Source organism: Myotis myotis, unplaced genomic scaffold (assembly GCF_014108235.1).
Source record: "Myotis myotis isolate mMyoMyo1 unplaced genomic scaffold, mMyoMyo1.p scaffold_m19_p_10, whole genome shotgun sequence".
Classification (NCBI taxonomy): domain Eukaryota; kingdom Metazoa; phylum Chordata; class Mammalia; order Chiroptera; family Vespertilionidae; genus Myotis; species Myotis myotis.
In genome coordinates, this window is record NW_023416314.1 from 37,785,461 (window position 1) to 37,809,368 (window position 23,908).

The 23,908-nt window shown below is 36.6% G+C and overlaps 1 protein-coding gene across 10 annotated transcripts in view; it reads right to left on the reverse strand.

Annotated features, from left to right (window-relative positions):
- UVRAG (UV radiation resistance associated) overlaps nt 1-23,908 on the reverse strand; it is a 277,758-nt gene that overhangs the window by 111,427 nt on the left and 142,423 nt on the right. For all 10 annotated transcript variants that reach the window (XM_036324920.1, XM_036324925.1, XM_036324919.1 and 7 more), the window contains 2 exons: nt 23,171-23,231; nt 15,048-15,213 (listed from right to left, as the gene is read on the reverse strand). In XM_036324920.1, the coding sequence (XP_036180813.1) occupies nt 15,048-15,213; nt 23,171-23,231 (227 nt within the window). The remainder of the gene's footprint in view (nt 1-15,047; nt 15,214-23,170; nt 23,232-23,908) is intronic.

Here is a 23,908-nt window from a genome sequence, read left to right on the forward strand (position 1 = left end):
GAGTTAAAACTACGAGTTACAGTATGGAGTGTCAGATTACCTAATAGCATTTGCAAAAACTGAACATCCTTTTTGCTCTCCTAATTCAATTCAAGAAATATTTTATTGAGTGTCTACACAATACAGGTCTCTCTGCAAAGCAGTGGAGTAAATTAAGATGTAGTTTCTATACTGAAAATATTTTGACAAGAATAAGACAAATAACTCTAATACACCACTCATATCACTGTTAAAATGAAATGAGTATATATATAATCACACTTCATTTCTGAGAATTGTTGATAGGATTACAGAAGGCTACAGGAGTCCACCAAACTATGGGAAATCAAGTTTTAGATACTAAGGGAAGGGCCTTATGTTCATCCACAATTTTGATCCTAGGGAAGGCATTCCAAGTAAGCAGTATAGCATGGACAAAGAGTATCAAAGTGGGAAATAATGTGATGTGTTTGGAAAACAATAGTTTGACTGGGCATAGGTTATAAACTGAAAGAAAACTAGTACAAGACAAAAAAAGTAGTAGGCCAGGCAGGGAACTATGTAGTTGGAACATGCTCAACATTCCTTTTACGAATAAGGGCTTCAGCATTCACTGTGTGACAGCTTCTAAGACACACCTGCTTAACGCATTAGTAGGCGTCAGGCAGCGAATGCCCTGAGTACTTGCAGTGAAAGAGGCAAGCCTTCAGACCAGCGAAAGCTTTTTTCCCTGAACTGTGGGAAGCCTCATCAGTCCTCTGCATTTGCACCGCTCGCTAAAGGATGATGTACCTCATGGCATTATGACTAAAGGAAACTTCCCACTATGCCGCTGGGTTGCATTTAAAATTTTCCTTAACCTTCTCTTAGGCCCACCTTTCCATTAAGCACCTAGAAATAGTAAGAAGAATTACAAGGCTGCTGGGAATTCCTGTTGTAAAACTCAATGTATACATAATGGTTGCAAAATTTTATTGAGCATGTTCTATATGCCAAACACTGTGCATTATTTAATACTCATGTTAATCTAGTGGAATAGGTATTGTACGAGGTGAACCAAGACTCAGAGAGGACATTACCACAGTCACTCAGTGACACCAACATAACTCCAAAGTCCTAAATAATTAAAAATATAAAACAGACTCCACCAAGTATAAACAAGCCTAGGCAAGAAAGAAGGGAAGAGGGGCATTTCACACTGTACTTTTTAGAGAGAGAAAAAGTCAAGTGAACCAACTGATAAATGGGATTTAAATAATTAACATTTTCAATGAGAACTTAACGTAGTGACTCTGCTTAACATATATGGATTCACATCACGTCATTTTTCACTGGGGACCTTTCCCTAACTTAGGAAAAGGGGTATTTTTCAGACACGGGCTCATTTTGATAAACACATTTCTTACACCTCCTTAATGCTTGCTTAAAAGTACCACCCTACAATAAGCACAGATCTTCTGGGCTTGCTGTCCTCAGTGGGCCATATCAGAGGGAATGCTTATAACTTGTGATATGGCCTCACTTCATCTTTCCACCTGCTTCTTCTTCCTTTGTGAAATGAAAAATTAATCCTCTGACCTAGTAATCTTCTGTCTTGTTCTAAAACACAGTCTACAATTCTGCACGAGCACGTCTTTTTACATCTTCATGCCTGTCCCGTGGTGCACCCTCAGGTAGTTATAATGGAGTCGAACTGTAGACTTTTGGGACTTTTTACATGAACAGAGATTTTTCAATTAGGTCACATTCCTGTAGCAAATGGCAAATATAAAAGAATTAATAATCTCATTCATTTCAGTAATGTTAGTCACTCTAGAAAATATCTGATTATACTTTTAAGTTGCACAGCAAGGAAAAACAGAAAACCAAAGCAGTGGTCTACCCATTGCCTCAAGTCATCACATTCATTGTTCAGTTTTAAGGAATTGAGGTCTTGGCTCCTGAGTGCTCTAAATGCCTGCATTTGAGTAACAACCAATAATAAAATGAAGATGAAAGGTTATAAGAAATGTTCAAGTTTACAGGATAAACAGTAGAAGAGGTGAAAACGTAAGCCTAAGCACACGTAAAAATCTCCCACTTATGGAACGAAGCCATCAGATTTCATTGGCTGCCATGAAAGCAAACAGATGCTGATTTAGTGAAAACAGCAACCATTTCTGAACTCACAGCTTGATTAACAAACAGAAGCTGAAACCTTTTATAGAAAGGAATCTATAATTCTAAATATAAGATGCTGTCAACAGGTGTTTAAGTATGCCTGAAGCAGGTAATGACATAAATGAGGAGTCAGAATTATAGCAGTCTGAAAACGCTTATGTTTTCAATATAAGCCTTATGCCAACAAAATCCCAGGTGCCAGTCACTATTCCTATAGAGAATTCACTTCTCAAACAAATAATGTATTCTAACTCTTCAAGAAGACATCATTTTGGGGGAAAAGTATCATTCACTTATGCAAGAAGGTAATGTTGCCAGGCCAGAGGGGTAGGCTGAAGGAACACAGAGACAGGGAATCTGTCTGCTCACTGCCACTTGGCAAATTCCTTTATCTCTTCATTCATGGCAAAATGCAACCTAGTTATGCTAAAGGGGAAGCTCCATAAACTTCCAGACATGCAAAGGTGGCTGCAAGAAAAATAAAGACTCAAAACCACAGGCTCAGGGACCTCGCTGTCTGGCCAGTCTCTTTATAGATAAGTGTGCATGACTGCCTTATGTATCCAGTCACAAAAAAGGTGGTAGATCATTAAAGCACACCATTCCTTCTCTCGTTAGCATCACATGCACATGCAATGACGAGGATCTGGACCCAATATTATCTGATTTTGGACACATCACAATCTTCTTGTACTCCACAGTTTCTGTATCTTATAAAAATCAGTCAATCAAGTAAAAAAGGCAACTCCTGGGGTTTTAGTCAAGATCGTCCATAGGAATAAATATAAGTACAAAAATAATCAAGAAAATGGGAAAAGCAGCATTAACATTTCTCTAGGTTCCAGTAATCCCACTACAGAAAAATAGCTGACCATCTTTTAGGGATTTGTAAAAGCCTTGTATTGAACAGGCCAAGCACTTTCAAAAGTGCCTGCCAATTATACCACCCCTTATTTCTCCTTCTGAGACTAAAACAAAAAATTTCAGGCCTCTTTTGAGGGCTTGAAAAAGCCATATGCTCTGACCAGCTATGTGCTAGCTCAATGACTGTCTCACTGATCCACTCTGAACGTATTATCTAACAGACAGTTAAGCAGCACAAGAGCAATGACTAATACATTTCATTTAAAAAAATCACTTTAAAACCTACTTTTCAGTCCTCAGTGAAAGAAGAAATAGGGGGGAAAGAACATTGCAGCTGGACTCTGGTTACATTCCTTCGTGTTTTGTGGTCTGTGCCTTAAAATGAAATGCAGCAAAGATTTCAGAGTTTCCCTTTACAGTGTGCAGGTGCACAAGAAATGGTTTAGGCAAGGCAGCAGTCCAGACCTGTGTTTCAAACAGGCCAGACAAAGGAAAGAACAAGTCCCCCAAACCACAGCAAAACTGGCTACAGAGGGCTTTGAACTCTAATATTTCACATGCCAAAAGGCAAATGAGGCAGCTAATCAAAGAGGGCAGAGGCTGAGGATTCCTAGGTGTATTACATTAAGTAAAATTTGTCCAATGAGTCATTCAATTCATATTTCCCATCTCCCATGAAGACCTGATTCCACCTAATACCTAGGAAAGGTTTACATCAAACTGACAGGAGAAAAGAAAATCATGTCTAATTTGCTCTTTCGGTGATACAGGCTAAGAATAACTAAGAGGTTGATTCAGTCAACAAGAATAATCAATAAAGGTATTTTTATATATTTATGCATCTATGTTGTTCCAAAAAGGCTTTCAAGTGCTTTATTAAAGTGCATAAAACCAGCCAAAGAATTTGATAGTTCATAAAATCTAAGACAGATAAATGCTATCTATCATAATGTGACATGCCACTAATTGTAAGGTGCATTTCATTTTTAGCAATATTAAAATGTCAAAAATATGTATATAGAATCAATAAAATACAATATGTGTTTCAGTAGAAGGGGGAATATAAAGTTATTTCACAAAAATGCAATTCCTGTGGTTCCACTGGCTGCCAAAAAAAACGGGTAACATAATCACCTAAACCTAGCTGCCCTCCCAGATTGCTTAGGAAAATCAATCAATCAATAAACAAATTATCACTACTACTCACACTGGGGCACACCACTTGGAGTTGTTCACATGTTAAGCTATTCCTTCACAAATTAAAGTTCAGAAGAATATTTATCATTCTGAGGACACCCTTCCTTCAAACTCCCAAAGTGATTTTCCTACATAACTAATATTTTAAGTCATCATGCACAAATTTGACAAAAATCTAGAAAGAGGGTTAGTTTTTATTAATATGGAACCTAGGGAAGGTTGGGAGGGGTGATCATTCTCCACAAAACTACAAGATAACATTTGTCAAAGACATATCTGGTCATGGTGCTCTCTTATTTAAAATCATCTAGGGTTTCCTTTATCTCTTTTTTTTTTGTTTTGTTTTTGTTTTTGTTTTGTTATTGTTGTTTGTTTTTTTTTTATTATTAGTTAAGGTATTACAAATGTGTCCTCATCCCCCCCATTATAAGTAACATTTTTCATCATTAAACAAACGGAATGAGGTCAGTGAAAATGATGGAGTAGGTAGATCTGAGGACTTGAGCTTCCAGGGATACATTAAAAAATAATAATAAGCAAAAACTAACAGAATCAACTTTGACAAAACTCTGGAAAATAGTCAAAGGTTTATTACAACAATCAGGTGAAGTTGAACCAAGGAAAAGGAAACTCAAAGTCAGGAGGAAAGTTTTGGAGCATTTTTACCTACCCTGCCTCCAACTCCCTCTTCAGCTCAGCAGTAGTCTCAAAGACAGCAGCCTACATTCCAGTGTGGGGCCCTGATCTCTGGTTCTTTTTTATTATAAAAAAATTGTGTAGGTCTGTTCTAACTTGTCTAGGAACAACCTACAGGACTAATGCAAGGTGCCTGCCTTTGTTTTGCCTAGTCAGAACTCACTCAAAGGTGAAAAGCAGGGTACTGTGTTGAAGATGTATGACAAACAAATGACCCAGAGCCTTGCCGTGCAAAAGATTAAGGCTGAGACATACAACAGACTACCTGAAGCCTGGGAGGAAAGGGTGGGGAGAGTTTCTTTGAGAAATTAGGGCATTCAAAAGTGCCCATAGACCCTGGGGAACACAGAAGCTACTCATATGCCCAGAGAGGATGCATGCTCAGAAAAGGTCTGAGAAGACCCGAGGCTTTCACCTCTGCTGATCGCTAACCTACCTGCAAGCATTAAGTGAAGTCTCAGGCCTCAAGGTTGAAATGGGAGGAAACGAGACAGTTACTCAAAGCTGCATAAAGAATAAAGAACTCTAATAAAGGTAAGTACACACGTAAATAAAAAAGGCAGTATTATGGGCACATCCTATATAATAAAGAGGTAATATGCAAACTGATCCTCACGAAGTAATGCCATCACAAGATGGCAGCACGCACAGTGGGGGTGGGGCAGTGGGGGCGGGGCGGGCAGCCGCTCAGCGTGGCTTCCGCTGGGGTTCCTGTGGCCCCTCGGGGCACAGGAGTCCCAGCAGCTGCTTCGCGCGACTTCTGCTGGGGTTTCCACGGCCCCATGTGCACGCTACAGGGGCAGGGCCCGGCGGCTGCTGCGCATGGCCCGGAGGCGGGGCATTGGGGTAGCACTCCAAGACTCGGGGTCATCCCGCAGCACGGGGGGTGGGGGGGTTAAGGAGAGGGGGAGGGATCCCAGGTCTCGTGCGATTTCGTGTGATGGGTCACTAGTAATGTATAAAGATGTAATTTGTCACAATAACAACAACATAAATGTGGGAGGACAGGTGTAGAGGAGCAGTTTTTATATGCTATTGAAGGTAAGTAGGTATCAATTCAAATTAGATTGTTATAAATAATAGGATGTAAATTATAATTTCCAGAGTAACCAATAAGAAAATATCTTTAAAATATACTGAAAAGGATGAGAAGGTAATCAAAATGGTACACTATAAAAATCAATTAAGAAAATAAAAAGAGGCAGTAATGGAGGAAACGAGGAAACAGAGCAGTAAACATTACCTTAGACAAAAAAGTTATAAGAAATATGGAAAACAAATAGAAAAATGGCAGAAGTCCTTCCATACCACTAATTATACTAAGTATAAACAGATTAAACTCTCCAATCAAAAGGCAGAGAGATTGGCAGAATGAATAAAACACATGATCCAACTACATGCTCCCTAGAAGAGACTCATTTTAAATCCAAAAACACAAATAGGTGCAAAGTGAAAAGATGGAAAACATATTCTATGTAAATAGTAACCAAAAGAGAGCTGGGGTGGCTATACTCTATCAAACATTCATCAATAAGAAATAACAATTAAAAACATATGCACCATACAATAGATGCCAAAATGTATACTTATAACAATCTAATTTGAATTGATACCTACTAAGCTTCCATAGCATATAAAAACTGCTCCTCTACACCTGTCTTCCTACCTTTACGTTGTTGTTATTGAAGCTAACATTGACAAATGAAGGAAGAAGTGGTTCTACAATAATGTTGGAGAGTTTAATATCCCACTTTCAATAATGTATATAGACAGAAGATTAATAAGGATATAGAGGGCTTGACAACACTATAAACCACCTAACCTAACATACACATATAGACACTGCATCTAACAAAAACAGAATACAAGTTCTTCTCAGATGCATGTGGAATATTCTCTAGGATAGACCACAAAACAAGTTAGACCACAAACAAGTATAAATAAATTTAAAAATATTGAAATTATAGAAACTATCTTCTTCATCCCAATGGAATTAAACTAGAAATCAATAATGAAACAAAAATTAGAAAATTCACGAATAAGTGAAAATTAAACAAACTCTCTTAAGCAACCAACGGATCAAAGAAAAAATTGCAAGAGACATTAGAAAATAGTTAGAGACAAATGAAAATAAAAACACAACATACCAAAATTTATGAGATGTAAAAACTTATAGGTATAAACACTGACATAAAAACCATATCATATCCATAACCTCACTTTACATCCAAAGGAACAGAAAACAAAATCCAAAGCTAGAAGAATAAAGGAAATAATAAAGATTAGAGTGGAGATAAACAAGACAGAGAACAGAAAAACAATAAGAGAGAATCAACAAAACCAAAAATCAATCCTTTGAAAAGGTCAACCTAATTAACAAACTTTTGGCTAGATTAAAAAAGGGAGGCATAAATAACTAAAATCAGAAATTAAAATGGAGACATTCTTAAAGATCTTACAGAATTGAAAGGAATTATTAAAAAAATACTACAGACAGAGACATGGTAAGAAAACTATAGACCAATTTTCCTCATAAATATAGATGCAAAAGTCCTCAATGAAATACTAGCAAACTAAATCCAATGGCATTGAAAGGCCTTTTTTTTTTTCCTGTGCAAAACAGGAAAAATGATCCTAAAATTCATATGGAATTACGAGAGCCCTAAATAGCCAGAACAGTGTTGAAAAGGAAAAACAAAGTTGAAGGATTTACACTTCTAAATTTCAAAACTGCTTGTGGTGGTGGTGTAAGTACAGACATATAGACCAATGGACTACAATTGAGAGTCCAGAAAAAAAAAAAACTATCGCTAATTGATTTTTAACAAATATGCCAAGGATATTCAATGGGGGAAAATAGTCTCTCCAACAAATGGTGCAGAAACAACTGGAAATCCAAATACAAAACAATGAAGTTGAACCCCTACCTCATAACATATACAAATAGTAACTCAAAATGCGTCAAGGACTAAAATATAAAATGATTAAACTATTACAAGAAAACTGTTCAAGATGTTGGATTTGACCATGGATTTTAGATATGAAACCAAAAGCATTTTCAAACAAAAAAGACAAAATACATTTAATCAAAATTTAAAATTTTTGTGCATCAAAGGACACTCTAAAGGTAGTGAAACACCAGTTTTAATTGCTTTATATTCACTCCATTGATAAGAGAGGGATTACTGCTCTGGGGTTATGGGAATGGTTGAACATCTGACAGTGGACATCTGACACTGGATAGGTGAAACTGAGAGCACGTTAGTAGTCACATATACTCATTGCCCAGGGAAGAAGGACATCTTATGCCATGTAGGGTCACACAGCTACAACTGGGAACATAGTATGAAATTAATAAACAAAAACCTCATTAAAATGGAGTCAGAAGGCTAGAAGAGAGAACTCTCATGCATGTCTCATGCAAGGCACACTGCTGACTCCAACAGGAAGAGAGGTAGGTATCTTGCATCTCCAACAGCAAGTGATACTACATTATACCTCAGCAGAGGAAGAAAAGATTCCTCCTTGTCCAGTAACAGCTCAACCAATGGGAGACTGCCATAACTCAGCCAAAAGTCACTATACTTCCAATTTTCAGTTTCCTCCAATGGACTCCTCATTTACAACAGCCTCCCTCCCGCCCCCTCATTAAAGACAGTTTCTCTCCTTTGTTTCTCTGGACTTGCACATGATTCAACATTAGACCACATGTCCTACATTGCAGTTCGTTGCTGTACCTGAATAATAAACCCATTTTGCTGGAGAGGTATCTGGCTGTCTATTTCTTTAAGATCAACATTATTGAACAACTAGAAACCGTGAGAGGCAAGTTTTGTAGTATCAAAAGAATGTAGTGATGACTGGTTCCTATGGGAAAGAGGATGTGATTGGTTTGTTTCCACAATTTACAGCTGGCAAAGAACTGAAATTCACTACTCAGGGATCAGCAGGAACTACACCTGCTTATTGGTGGATAAGGAAGGTTGTTTGAGTAGAGGAACTTGTCCACAGGAACAGAGTGGATCGGGGCTACTCAAGGCCCTCTTGGTTTCACCAGATAAGCAAGGCAGCAGATAATATTGCACTTAATTTTAGGCCTTAAAGTGTAACAATTCTGAGGACAGGAAAAAATACTTGGGAATGATATGTCTGATAAAGATTTAGTATCCAGAATTCATAAAGAAGGCTTACAACTCAACAACAAAAAAGATGAACAACCCAATTTAAAAATGGGCAATGGGCCTGGATAGTAATTTCTCCAAAGAGATATATAAATGGCCAGCAAGCATATGAAAAGTGCTCAACATCATTAATCATTTAGGAATACAAATCAAATTCACAATGCTATATCACTCCAAACCAGGGAACATAAACTGATGTAGCTGCTGTGGAAAAGTTTTGTGGTTCCTCAAAAAGTTAAACATAGAATTACCATATGACCCAGCAACTCCACTCTGAGATATGTATGCAAGACAATTGAAAATGGATACTCAAACAAATACTTCTACCTGAGTGTTCATAGCAGCACTATTCTCTAACCAAAAAGTAAAAATAACCCAAATGTCTATCAACAGATGAATGGTTAAACAAAATGTGGTATATACATTCAATGGAGTATTATTCAGCTACTAGAGGCCCAGTGCACAAAAATTTGTGCACTCGGGGGTGGGGGGTCCCTCAGCCCAGCCTGTGCCCTCTTGCAGTCTGGGACTCTTCAGGGGATGACCACCTGCTGGCTTAGGCCTGCTCCCCGGGGGGATTGGGCCTAAGATGGCAATCAGACACCCCTCTGGCAGCCTGGCAACCCTCGAGGGATGTCCACTTGCCAGCGGGGAGCAGGCCTAAGCTGCAGTCAGACATCCTTAGCACTGCTGAGGAGGCAGGAGAGGCTCCCACCACCACTGCTGCACTGGCAGCCATCAGCCTGGCTTGTGGCTGAGCACAGCATCTGCCCCCTGGTGGTCAGTGTGTGTCATAGTGACCATCATTCCCAGTCTTTCTGCTGTTAGAGTCAGTTTGCATATTATCCTTTTACTATATAGGATAGAGGCCTGGTGCATGGGCGGGGGCCAGCTGGTTTGCCCTGAAGGGTGTCCCAGATCAGGGTGGGGATCCCGCTGGGGTGCCTGGCCAGCATGGGTAAGGGGCTGATGGCTGTTTGCAGCTGGTCACACCCCCTTCAGGGTGGGAGTCCCCACTGGGGTGCCTGGCCAGCCTGGATGAGGGGCTGATGACTGTTTTCAGGCTGGCCACACCCCCTTCAGGGTGGGGGTCCCCACTGGGGTGCCTGGCCAGTCTGGGTGATGGGCTGAGGGCCGTTTTCAGGCTGGCCAGCGACTGAAGCTCCCAGGCTCTCCTTTTTTCTTTTTTTTTATTCTGAGATTTATTTACCTTCTATAATTGAAACACTGTTGCCATCACTGGCGCTCCCAGCTCTGAGACTGCGGCCGGCTGAAAGCAGGTATCTGGGGTTTGTTTAGCTTCTATAATTGAATCATTGTTGCTTTTGGAGCTCAGAGCCAGGCTGCGGCAGGCGGGGAATCTTAGCTTCCTCCATCACTGGAGCAAGCAAGCCTCATGTTCGCTTCAGCTGTGTGGCTGCCAGCTGCCATCTTGGCTGGCAGTGAATTTGCATATTGCCTTGATTAGCCACTGGAGAGCGTAGTGAAGTTACGGTTAATTACCATGTTTCTCTATTATTAGATAGGATAATAGTGAATAAAGTGCTAATGATGCTACAATGTGGATATACCTTGAAAACATTAGACTGAGTGAAAAAAACCTTAACAGAAAGGTCACATATTGCATGATTTTATTTATATGAAATATCCATAATTGGTAAATCCATACAGACAGAAAGCAGATGATATGTGCCTGAGGCTGAGGAAACGGGGTGCAGGTTGGGGAGATATGGGTGACAGTTTAATGGGGTTTTCTTGTGGGGTGATGAAATGTTTTGGAACTAGAGGAGTTGGTGGTTCCATAACATTGTGAATATATTAAATGCCACTGAATTGTAACACTAAAAAGTCAATCTTATGTGAATTACACTTCAATTTTTTAAAACAAGAAATTATACCCATATCCCCTTCTGTCAAACATATACATTTCAGACTCCCTTTAAAGGTTTTTAAAATTTAAAAGAACACTTGGGTTATAAACTAATCAACTGATGTCTTTGAAAGACACTGGCTTATACTATACATATACTCCCTGCTCACCACTTACCATCTGAGAGTCACTGTCCCAGATACAGCACTAAATTATTCTACTGGGGCCCACCTTTCCTGCCTTTGCTCTTGCAGTTTCCTATATAGAGTAGAGGGCATTCAGTTCTTCATGCCCATGGACACAACAATCTCTCAATCTACAACAGGAGATCTCAACTTTAACTGCACATCAGAATCACTTCCGGCAACGTTTAAAAAATAAACACCTCATGTCTGGGCGCCATCAACTGAATCGGAATTTCTGGGGGAGAGGCCAAGAATCTGGAGGTTAGGAGGTCATTTTCAAAACTTCCCAGATGACACTAGTGTATAGCAGTCAGGGTTGAGAATAACTTAGCTAGAATATTTTATAACCACTTCCCTTTAGCCAAGTGTAGTGCTTTCTAAACTCTAATCATTCTTGTATCAGTTTTGGAAAGTTCTGTTTTTCTAGAAATTTATCCATTTCATTTGAATTTTAAACTTATTAGCATAAAGTTGTTTATAAGATCTTATCTTTTAATGTCTGTATATCTGTAATGACACCTTTTCTTCTTCACTTATATTAGCTATTTTGCCTGTCTCTTCTCTTTCTCAATAGTCCTCCCTGAGGGCTTATCAATTCCTAGCTGCTTCAGACTAGAACTTTTGCCTGTATTATTTTTTAAGGTACAGTTGTCCATTTAATTTCTGCTCTTAGCTTATTATTTTTTTCATTCTACTTTCACAGGACTTAACTACCTCTTCTTTCTCTAAATGTTTCAGGAGACTCAGATGATTAATTTTTACATCTTTCTTTTTTTCTAATATATGCAATTGAGGGTATAAATTTCCCTCTGAGCAAAGATTTAGCTGCACCTTACAAAGTTTCATATGCTGTATTCTCATTATTGTTTCAAATAATTTCAAATTTCCTTTATAATTTCTTCTTTAGTCTATAGGTTAAAGAGAAGTATACTATTTAATATCCACACATTTAGGGATTATTGATTTCTAGTAAATTTCACTGTGGTCAGTAAACATATTATGAATCACTTTAATCTTATGAAATTTGTTGAAGCCCAGCATAATCAATTTTAGTAAATCTTCCAAGTGTGTCTGAAAGAAATGTATATCCTATAATCTTTGGTGCAATATTTTTTACCTATAACTTAGATCAAGCTTACTAATTGTTCTATTCAGGTCTTTTAGATTCTGATTTTTTTTTGTCTGCTTATTCTAATAGTTAAAGAAAGGAAATTCGAAGTCCTCTCTGCTATGACTGTGGATTTCCTTGTAGTTCTGTTAACTTTTATCTAAATATTTGAAGTTATGGCTGTAAAATATATATATTTTACTTATTTTGCTAATTTCCTGAGAGGTATCCCAGTGACCTAAAAGAGTTTTACAACTTATAAAAGTGCTTATTAGTCTCCATAGTGTCATTTACACAGTAGGGAAGAAAATGGTTCATTATCTCACAAACATACATTACAAGCAAAGAATTTAATAGTTGCAATGACATTTTTGATTAATTAAAACTGGGTTACAATAAAAGGAGGGTTTCTAAAGTGAAATTTATCTGAAGAAAGACAAACATTATCATCCAATATTTTCTTTTTTCCTAAATTTTTTCAAAAAAATTTATCTATAAAACTACATATATATTTGGAATTGACTGTATTATCATAAAATGTCCCACTTAATTGCCTTAAATTTCACTTTTTAAATTTCACTGTCTGAATACTAGGGTTCCCTTTTCTCCACATCCTCACCAGCACTTACTTGCTGATTTATTGATGGTAGCCATTCCTCATTGTGGTTTTAATTTGCATCTTTCTAATGATTAGTGACATTGAGCATCTTTTCATATGTTTATTCAGCCTGACAATATTTATTAACATTTACATTTAATGTAATTACAGAATAAGTTTGAGTTCATATCTACAGATTTACTATTTGTTTAGGTTTGAAATTAATGTTCATTTTCCTTTCTTTTCTTGCCTTCGTTTGGATTAATCAAGTATTTAATTTTTTTCCATTTATCTCCTCTATTATTTTTTTGCTCAAAATAACTTTTAATGGTTATGAGATTATAACATGTATCCTTGATTTATTAGAGTCTAATATAAGTTAGGATTTTACCAAAATCCAGATAATACTAGGATCTTAGAACACTTTAACTCCATTTCTACTTCCCAACTTTTGTGTTACTCATGCATTACAATTCTAAATATATTATACTTAATAAGATATTCCCCTTTTCTTTTTAGTCTAAATTAATTTAGAAATACTCATATTTACTCTTTGTTCCTTCTTGCATTTCCAAATTTCTGTGTGAGATTATTTATTCTGCTTTTAGGTATTTCCCCTTAGTATAGGTATTTTCTCAGTTGCGATAGTCTGAAATGTTTTTATTTTTGCCTTTACTTTTGAAGGATATGTTCACTGAATATAGAATTCTAAATTGGCAATATTGTTTTACAGTACTTTTAAAATGTCATTGCATCAACTTCTGGCTCTCAATGTTTCTATTGAGAAATTAGCTTTCAGTCTTATTATTGTTCTTTTGACACTTAGTCTGTCTTTTTTCCTAATTACTTTTAATATTCTCACTTTGTCTTTGGTTTACAGCTGTTTCACAATAATTTCCCTAAGTACTTTGGCTCTGTATTTACTTTATGCTATATTTAATGTTTCTTGAATTCGTAGCTTGATGCCTCATCAATTTGAAAAATACTGTCATTAATTATTAAAATATTGCATTTACCCTGTGTGCTCTTTTTTTCTTCTCTGTGACTCCAATTATAAGTATATAAGCTCTTTTGGTTGTGTCCTACATGTGTCTAGCATATTTCTATACAATACATCTTTTCTGTTTTTTTGTGCTTTGGTAAGGATATTTTCTACTGACATATTCTCCAGTTTACTAATCCATTTTTCAGATATGTACAATCTGTTGTTAAGTCTCTCATTCTTTTTCTGGTTGTCTTTCTGATAAATCTTTTACCTCTTTCATTTGTTGACTAACAGGAAAGAAGTACTATATGAATATTTGCAGAATTATTATACTTGTCCTCAAAAAAGCAAGTTAAACTTAAATGAGTCAATTTTGCTATGATTAGCAACTTTAACAAGTGCAGGAGTAGATCCATTACAATCTAAATGAATGGATGACTATATTCTATTTAAAAGAAACAGAACTGGTGCAGCCACTGTGGAAAACAGTATGGAGTTTCCTCAAAAAACTAAAAATGGAACTCCCATTTGACTCAGTGATCCCACTTCTAGGAATATATCTCAAGAAATTAGAAACACCAATCAGAAAGGATATATGCACCCCTATGTTCATAGTGCACAATTCACCATAGGTAAGATTTGGAAACAGCCTAAGTGCCCATCAGCAGATCAGTGGATTAAAAAACTGTGGTACATATACACAATGGAATACTATGCTCGGTAAAAAAGAAAGGAATTCTTACTACTTGCAACAGCATGGATGGAACTGGAGACCATTATGCTACTAAGCGAAATAAGCCAGTCAGAGAAAGATAAATATCACATGATCTCACTCATTTGTGGAATATAATGAACAACATAAACTGATGAACAAAAACAGATCCAGAGACAGAGAAGCATCAATCAAACCGTCAAACCTCAGAGGGAACGTAGGGGAGGCTGGGGGTAAGGGGGAAAGATCAACCAAAGGACTTGTATGCATGCATATAAGCCTAACCAATGGACAAAGACAACAAGGGGGTGAGGGCATGAGTAGGAGGGGGAGGAAATGGGGGAATAAGGACACCTTAATCAATAAAAAAATTTAAAAAATAAATAAAAGAAACAGAATTTTAAAAAGTATATATAAAAATTACTACAATCTAAGTCACATTTTATGTTTTTAATATACTCCATGTTTTATACTGGCTTGGTATTAAAAATATATTTTAGAAAGATACTTACTCTCTCTCCTTTTCTGTCAGCTTGTCATTGATATTATCTTTGATTGTTGATCTAGATCCCTTATGAATTATAGGATATCTAAGGGGCACTTGCAGGAAAAAGGAAATCATGGAGACCAAATGTGCAGTGTAACCAAGGGCAACAGCAATGCTTCCATCATCTTTTGCTGTAGATTAAAAGCAGAAGAAAACAATTATTTACCTTCTAAATGTAGCTATGAGATCATAATGAATCAATTTCAAAGGAGATTTTATTAAGAAATAACTGGTAAATAAAATATTCTTATCTAAATTACATAGTTTACATTTATAATCTTAAACTCAATTATACACTTATATTATAAACTTAATTCAATTATATGAATTTTAGACAAATCTAAACACACTTAAAATTTACTTTACTATATTCAAAACTATTTCCCAATAATTAATGTGGTGAGATTAACATTTGATATATATTTAAAGAATTCTTAATATATTCAAATATTCATTACTTCCTTCCCCAGCATTTTTAAAGGTAGAAATAATAGTTGAGCCTATTATACAATGTGAAAGTTAGTTTCAGAGGTTTAAACATAACTCATTATATAAGCACTGTATATTTTATTCATTAACAACTTATAAGCAATATAGTTGTGCTGCTATACTACTATACAGCATTACGAATTCTAATATGAAGTGAAATAGCATAATCTTTTATAGGGTATATTCTCAATATTCATAAAGATAGTGTTGCATAAATAAGTTGATAAAGTTTGAAATATAATAAGGGGGGAAATGTTTTAAATAGTAAAAGCAAAAAACTAAAAAGCCACAGTGTTAATATATCCTATTTATGCAATTAAATGGAAGCAACTGTTGAAAAATGCATGTATCCTCCAATCAAACATAAGTAACTGTCTTTTAAGAAGTCACAGAATTATATTTTTAACTCACCAACCAGATTTCTGCTACCACCTACCAAGTGATAATCAATTAGGCACTCAAAACAAGTAATACAACAAAAAGTTTAAACTTGACCCAAGAGGAAGAAAAAAGTAACTGTTTGGTATACGGTATTCCCAAAATACTTAAAAAATTTCACACACAAACACACACACACACGTGCACATATACTAAAAGATTTCACACATCTGGAATACCTCCAACCAAAGAAAGGCTGAAATACTTGAGATGGCCTTGGCTTGAATATTTCCTGATTTCTAAGGGTACATTTAACTTCAATTATTAGTAATATTATTCACATTCTTCTTTTATATTTATACTTAGTTATCTAAGCATTATCTTCTTGTTGTAGGAATGCCATTATACCAGTAGCCATCTAGTCCTCAGTGAATTCTCTACCCTTGACTGCCATAGCAGACCCTTGGTTTCTCTTGAATCATATTATAAAAATAGATAACTTTTATGATATACTTTTCTTCCACCAGAATTGACCATAATACTTTATTTGTGACAGTCCTTCATTCATCAATAATTACTAAACTGGGGACTTTTTATATGCTATGTCATTCATTTTGCAGCTTAAGAAACTAAGGCTCAAAGAAGGTAAGAAACCTGTCCAAGTAATACGGCTAGTATACAGATGACTTGACACTGTCTCTGTCCTCTAGGCATTCTAGCATACTGTCCCAGAACTTAACTGTGGAATAAATTTTTTAACTTGGAAGCCTAGAACATATCAAGCATATGACACACATGTACCACCTGAGTTTCTTTGCTCTTTTCTATGAATGGCAAAGAACATATAAAAAGTCTGTGAGTCCTCAGTGGCTTGTATAGTACCAGACAGAGAATGGACTTCTCAATCAATGTTTGATGCTCTCTCAAATCAAACTGATGAAAAAAATATCAAACAGCATTCATTTCAACTGACAGTTCTGAGTCATGCCCTAACTGACTAGAATCCTATTTTTATTCCTATTTTTAAAGACCTTGTCCTCTTGCCCCGGTCCCACCCAAGTACCTTGAATACCGCAGCACTCTGCTTCTATTGAAATCTGTATATCACACTACCTTTGAGATTAACATTACATTACACTGTAAAGTCATCACATTTACAATTTAATCATCATGTAACATTAGAGTTAGGAGAGTCCTTAAAAACCACTTAGTCTAATGCTATCCATTTAGAGATGAAAAGAAAATGAGATCTAGGTCATATAAGTTGCTTAGTCAAAGCCATACAGATAAAAACCATGAGTGATGGAATAAGAGGGAGAACTGTGCCTATACCCAGACCCCCAAAATATCTATCTGTGGAGTCACAGCTGGAATGTTGAGCTGCATCAGAGGTTGCTGAATCTGTAAAGAGGCTTATCAAACATAAAATACCGAAGGACTTGGTCTTTAAGAACCTTCTTTGGAAGGGAGAGAAGAAGAAGAGGGCTTACAGTAATGAAGGATCTATAAGCCCTAAATTTCCTGTATGTGCTTCACACTAAACTTGTTCTTTCCTATATGACCTGACAGAAGCAACAGAAGGCCTTTTAATTAGCCTCCCAAAGAGGTTAAATCAGGGGTGGGCAAACTTTTTGACGTGAGGGCCACAATGGGTTCTTAAACTGGACCAGAGGGCCGGAACAAAAGCATGGATGGAGTGTCTGTGTGAACTAATATAAATTCAAAGTAAACATCATTACATAAAAGGATACGGTCTTTTTTTTTTTTTTTTTTTAGTTTTATTCATTTCAAACGGGCTGGATTTGGCCCGCAGGCCGTAGTTTGCCCATGGCTGGGTTAAATGCAAACTACAAATGTTTAAAAACAACAACTCTCCAATGCTAAACACTCAAGCATCTACCTTTTTTCCATATTACTAAAGGAGTGATACTAAAGAATTACATTTGCATATTTTGAGACTACAACCACATAGCTATTAAAAAAACAAAAATTGGTCTTCTAACATCACCTCTTTTCAACGATCGAAACAAGTTTGCTTAAATTTAATGATAAAAAGGTATCTCCTAAAAGCCTACATATGCAAATTAAAAACCAAAAAGAAATAGCAAACACTAGAAACTGGGTAATATTGGAAGTTAGCTTTGATTCTGGTTCCTCACACTCACCATCGTTCCCCCCACAAGACTCCCCGTTCCACCTCTTAAAACCCCAGATTGTTTCCTCTTCCAGACCAAAGTGCTCAGTCACAGCCTCACTGTTAAACACCAGGGCGTTGGATTTCCAATATTAAAGCTTTATATTAAAAAACATTTTAAAGGGACCACGGGTGAGGCATTACAGGGCCCAAGGGTATTCCAATACCCTCAAAAGGAAAACCACCTCCTGGTAGGGAAGTCACTTTCATCACCCCAAGACCACTGAACCTCCAGTGGGAAAATGTGAGCTCATGTGGTTAATTATGGCTATTGCTGGCCACAAAACCTCAGATGTCACATTCTGTTGCCAATCACTTTAGCTAAAAAACCAAAAGGTTTAAGGTTTCCAGCATTCCAAGATCTAAAAGACTTTTTACCTGCCAAAGCCAAAACCTGGCTCTCTGGGGTGTACTTTTCCAGTAAGCATTAATGACGTCCCTAACACCTAATGCAGAGCAGAGGTCTGTCTGTGTTCCTTGTGCTGCTCTGGGGGTTAGAAAGGTCACAGATGATAGTTTTGTCGGTGAGAAGTTGGAGAGGGAGTTCAGGGAGGAACAGGAATAAACTGTAAGACTCAGGTACGTAAAAAAAGAAAATCCTAAAAAAAACACAATGTTTTAAGTGGCTTCAAACAAAATAAAAATCTGCAATTTCCTCATAATAAATATTTCTGATTTGTTTTTTAAATGCTGGTGGTTACTCAGGGTTGCAGCTGTTGTGTAACTTTTTGATAATAAATTCCACAAATACACACTCTCCATAACAACATTATAAATTAATTCAAATGTCTCTTTGACTTATATGCTGGACAAACTATCAATGTTCAAATGCATCCGTGTACAATAAGTGATCTAAAAGCTCTTACCATCCTGCCTTCCCAATCACTGAGGCAGCTGATTCGATAAGGAACCAAGCACCCACTGATCCAGAAAGGACAAAATATTTAAAACTCTAATCACTGCCACAGCATCTATGGAATCATTCCATGTTCTCAATGAGACACTGTTTGACATATGGACTCTCCTTTCCAAGAAATCATGCCTGCATAAAGGGATACAGACACAGAAGGAAATCTGGGTCTCATTACCACAAAAGGCTCTGGTGTTATGGATTACTTAAAAAGACACACAAACTTTTTTTTTTATATACAAGAAATGTCTCTGTCAATGGAACTCAAATGAATACTTTCACCGGACAACTTACTCCCGTTGGGTGCAGGTCTCTTTGACATACTCTAACAGTAAGTTACCCATTTAGAAAGGCACAGTAAATTTTGGGGCACCGTGGCGGAGTTTCCCTAACAGTATTAAGCCATGCAATTTAAAGTCTATACCAGCAAAGTCTCACGAATCACATAGGACAACCAGTTTGGAATTCCTTCACTAGAGTCTCACCGAGAATGCATCTGTTACAGAACACTACAGGCTGGCAGAAGTTTGGAAGAGGTTATTACTTAAAACAAGGAAGAAAAGTGCATCATGACAGGAATAATATGTACCTTAAAATCGGGCTGACCAGAGATGACTTTAGTTCTGCCACTGGTTAGCATGAGTCTTTGGAAAAATTAACTAATCTCTCTGAGCCTCAATTTTCTTGTCTTTTAAAAAAAAATGGAATGTAATTTCTTCTCTCACAGAACATTTAATTAATAAGATAGCATTGTGCAAGATATTCCCTGCTATCATATTTCTACTCACCCAGTCTAAAATGTCCTGCTACCCTTCTCTCAACAGGGGAATACTATTTCATTTTTTTAAGACACCTCAGCCACCAATTTTGCTAAAAAGGCTTTTCTGATCCCCTCCTGATAGACTGATTATGCCCACTTCTTTGAGTCTCATGTACCTGGGATAATTTCTAAATGCCTGACACAGAGTATGAATGCAATAAATATTTCTTGATTGGCTTGATTACAAGTGGGATAGCCTCAATTGGACTGAAACTTCACTGAGGTAGGATCAATGTCTTAATCATCTTTGTATACCCTCAGCACCTGGCACAGCAGATGACACACACAGGGCACTCAGTAAATTGAGTATATGGAAATGCCTTCCAGAATGCTAACATACAATTCTAAAGTCCAATACCACCATATGTGCTTCTTAAAATGTCTGATTCCTAGGAGTTATGGGGCATGAATAGGGCCTTAGAGTGAAAGTAAATACTTATTTCATTTTATCTCCCATTTCACTTTTCAGCAAGTGCACTAAAAAGCTGAACTTCTATTTTAAAGAGTATGAAGAATTTATTCAGCTTGTTGGGCATACACAAAGCACAGGTAACTAATAAAAGCTATGAAAAACTGGGAAACAAACAACGTCAAAGAAAACAAAAACAGAATCAAGAAATGTCCCAGAGTGGATTAAGGTGACAGTCACCAATACTGATATTCCTGCTTCCCTTACTGCCTCCCTTCAAATCATTCTGCTTTTAGCAGCCAGAGTAACTTTTAAAAACATAAATCAGCTCATGTAATTCCCCTTTTGAAACCGTTCAGGGGTTTCCCACTCAACTGAGAATAAAATATTAAACTCCTTACAGTGGCCTCAGAGCCTTGGCTGACCTTTCCTATTTCTCCTGATATAACTCAACCTCTTGCTCACTATGCCCCGGCCACATAGGTCTGATTTGGGATTTTCCGTTCCCCTCCCCACCCCTCCCCTCCCCTCCCTCTCCTCCCCCCTCCTCCCTTGCCCCCTCCTTCTTCTCCCTCCCCCCTCTCCCCTCCCCTTCCCTCTCCCCTCTATCCTCTCTCCTCTTTTCTCTCTCTCTCTCTCTCTCTCTCTCTCTCTCTCTCTCTCTCTCTCTCTCTCTCTCCCCTCCCTCCCCTCCTTCCTTGCTTCCTTCCCTCTCCTTCTTTCCTTCCTCTCTCTTGTAACTAATTTCAAGTGCATTTATATGAGCACTTTAAAAGGAAAAGCATTTTCAAATGTTATCTCATTCAATCATCACAATGAATTGGAGATGTAGATATTACCTCATTTTTTACAGGTCAAGAAAGTAAGCTCTGAGAGATTACATAACTGCCCAAAATACAGGTCTTTTCTCCCAATCCCCTCACCCTGAGTTTTTTTAGATTTATCAAGCCCATTACTGCATCCTGACCTTTGTACTTGCTGCCCCTCTTCTAAGTAATGCTCTCCCCAACTGTAATATAGTTGACTCCTTTCAGCTTCAAATTTTCTGTTAAATGCTTCTCCTCAGAGAGCTGTTCTCTGCTTTATCTAACGTAGGTTCCTTTATTGTCTAAGATAGCATATTCCTTTACTAAATACTTGTTACATACTTATTTTCTTTTTTTTAAAATATATTTTATTGATTTTTTACAGAGAGGAAGGGAGAGAGATAGAGAGTTAGAAACATCGATGAGAGAGAATCATCGATCAGCTGCCTCCTGCACATCTCCTACTGGGGATATGCCCGCAACCCAGGTACATGCCCTTGACCTGAATCGAACCTGGGACCTCTCAGTCCGCAGGCCGACGCTCTATCCACTGAGCCAAACCGGTTTCGGCCTTATTTTCTTATTTATTAGCTCAATAGGCTGTGTATGCTCCATGAAAGGAGAGAACATATTTTTCTATCATCATATCCTCAAAACTCAGCACAGTACCTGAGTTGAATTAATATTTTTTCAATAAATGAATGTTCTGTGTCCCTGGAACCTGGCACAGGGCTCAAGGTACTCGGTAGCTTTGTAAATAGATGAATGAGGAAAAAGATGTGTCATGGACTTTAAGACACCATAACTTTGCCTAAAATCAACACGAAAGCACATTTGTATGACTTACAGAAATTAGAAGGACTACTGCACAATGAAAACCAGGCAAATCCCAGCTAGATTATTACCTAGCTTTGTGGTCTCTGGCAAATCTCTGAATAGCTCATTTATACACTGTAAAATGAGACTGTACCACCTTCCTTATGGGTTTCCTATGTTTGTTTTTGTAAAGATTAAAGATAAGGCAAAATATCATGCTTTTATAGATATAATCTCACAACATGAATTAATATGTTCATACTATCAATTAGGAAATCAACTCAAAGCTTAGATGGCTTGCTCCAAATTACATGGTTTCTAGAAAGTGAACAAGGATTGAATACAGGTTTTTCCATTCCTTTTTTATCACTCTTCTTTTATCATGTCCCAACTACTTGTTGTAAAGGTGGCTGTAAAGGCCAATAGAGGTAATAAATTAAAATAGTCTTAAATGTTAAAGGACCATAAATAACAACATTTCCTTTATAGGGAAATGGAAGGACATCCCAACCAAAACTGGTAATGCTCTATATTTAATAACTTCTTCCCAAATAGATAATATGCTAGCTTTGAAAATAATTTATAAAGCTATTTAACAGGCCTAAAGCACTGTGTAGACTAGGGGGGAAATGCTACTTTGCTAACAATAAAAAAATATTTTATTGTCAAGTTCTTTTCTTTGGCATACTGGTAAAGAGAATAGGAAAATTAAATATTTTAAAATCAGCAATTACTATGAATCATAGTATATATATTATCTTTAATATAAATTTTTTAATTAAAAGAGAACAGAAATGACAGAACAACTTTAACCTGTCATAGTAGGAATGTAAAAAAATTAAATTTCCAAATACATTTCACATCAGCAGAAATATGATTTTCTAAATAACAACAGATTAATGTTTGTTATTCTCTGCTCCCAACCACATACAAATTTGTCATGAAAATAAAAGCAAAAGAATAGGGAGGATATAAGTATTCTTACGTACCCCACTGTCTAATTTTCTTAAAGCCCTTTAAAAAATATTTTCTTTTAAGTTTCAAATATAATGTGCAACTATTTTTTTCCTCATGATTAGACCAAATGGCCTTTTAAGTCTATCAGGGAATCTGAATCTATATACTTACAACTGGGAAGGGACAAAAGGTCCAAGACCATTCTGGTGAAAGGCTAGGTAACAACATTTTACGATATCTCTATTTTTCCCTGCAACGTACTCATATCCTATACACAGCAAATACTTAGAAGTAAAAGAAATAAAATACCTTGGAAGTCCTCAGAATTGGGCAATTTGACACCACATACAAAATAATCCTTATGCTCATTCTGTGAATACAACCAAAGAATGAAATTAACTGTTTTTATGTATAAAGCAAAGTAACTCTAAGTCAAATCTCCAAGAATTCAACAAGTCAGTGTTAATTCAAAGACAATATTGTCCTAGACTTAAAATATTATCATAATTGTTGAAGCTGGGTGATTAGTACATGATGATTCATTATACCACTATATATTTATATACTTGAAATTTTCTATAATATAAACATTTAAAACAGCACATCTAAGCAAAAAGCCATAAAAAAATTTTATCATAAAAATATCCTTTGCCCAATTCATAGCTATAAATGAAAAATCTTAAATAGAGTAAGATTTATGAGCAACCTAAAATCCTATTAACTTTCCTCTCAAAATATTAGTCTTTTAAATGAAAAATTAGTCTTCATTCAAAAAAACACATCAAATTTAGCAGATATGGTTCTCTAAAAAGAATCTAGTCAGTTTTAATAAAATTTTACTTTTTGCATTCACTCCAAGAAACTAGATTAAAGAACTTAACAGTCTGACAGGAATATCTGAAATAATACTAATAAATATAAATTAACTAGTAATTATATTCTTTAAGGAGAGACATGTACTGTGTCTGCATGTATGTATCAGAAATGGTGGTAGTTGAGCCTGGCCAGTGCAGCTTAGTGGTTGAGTATCGACTCATGAACCAAGAG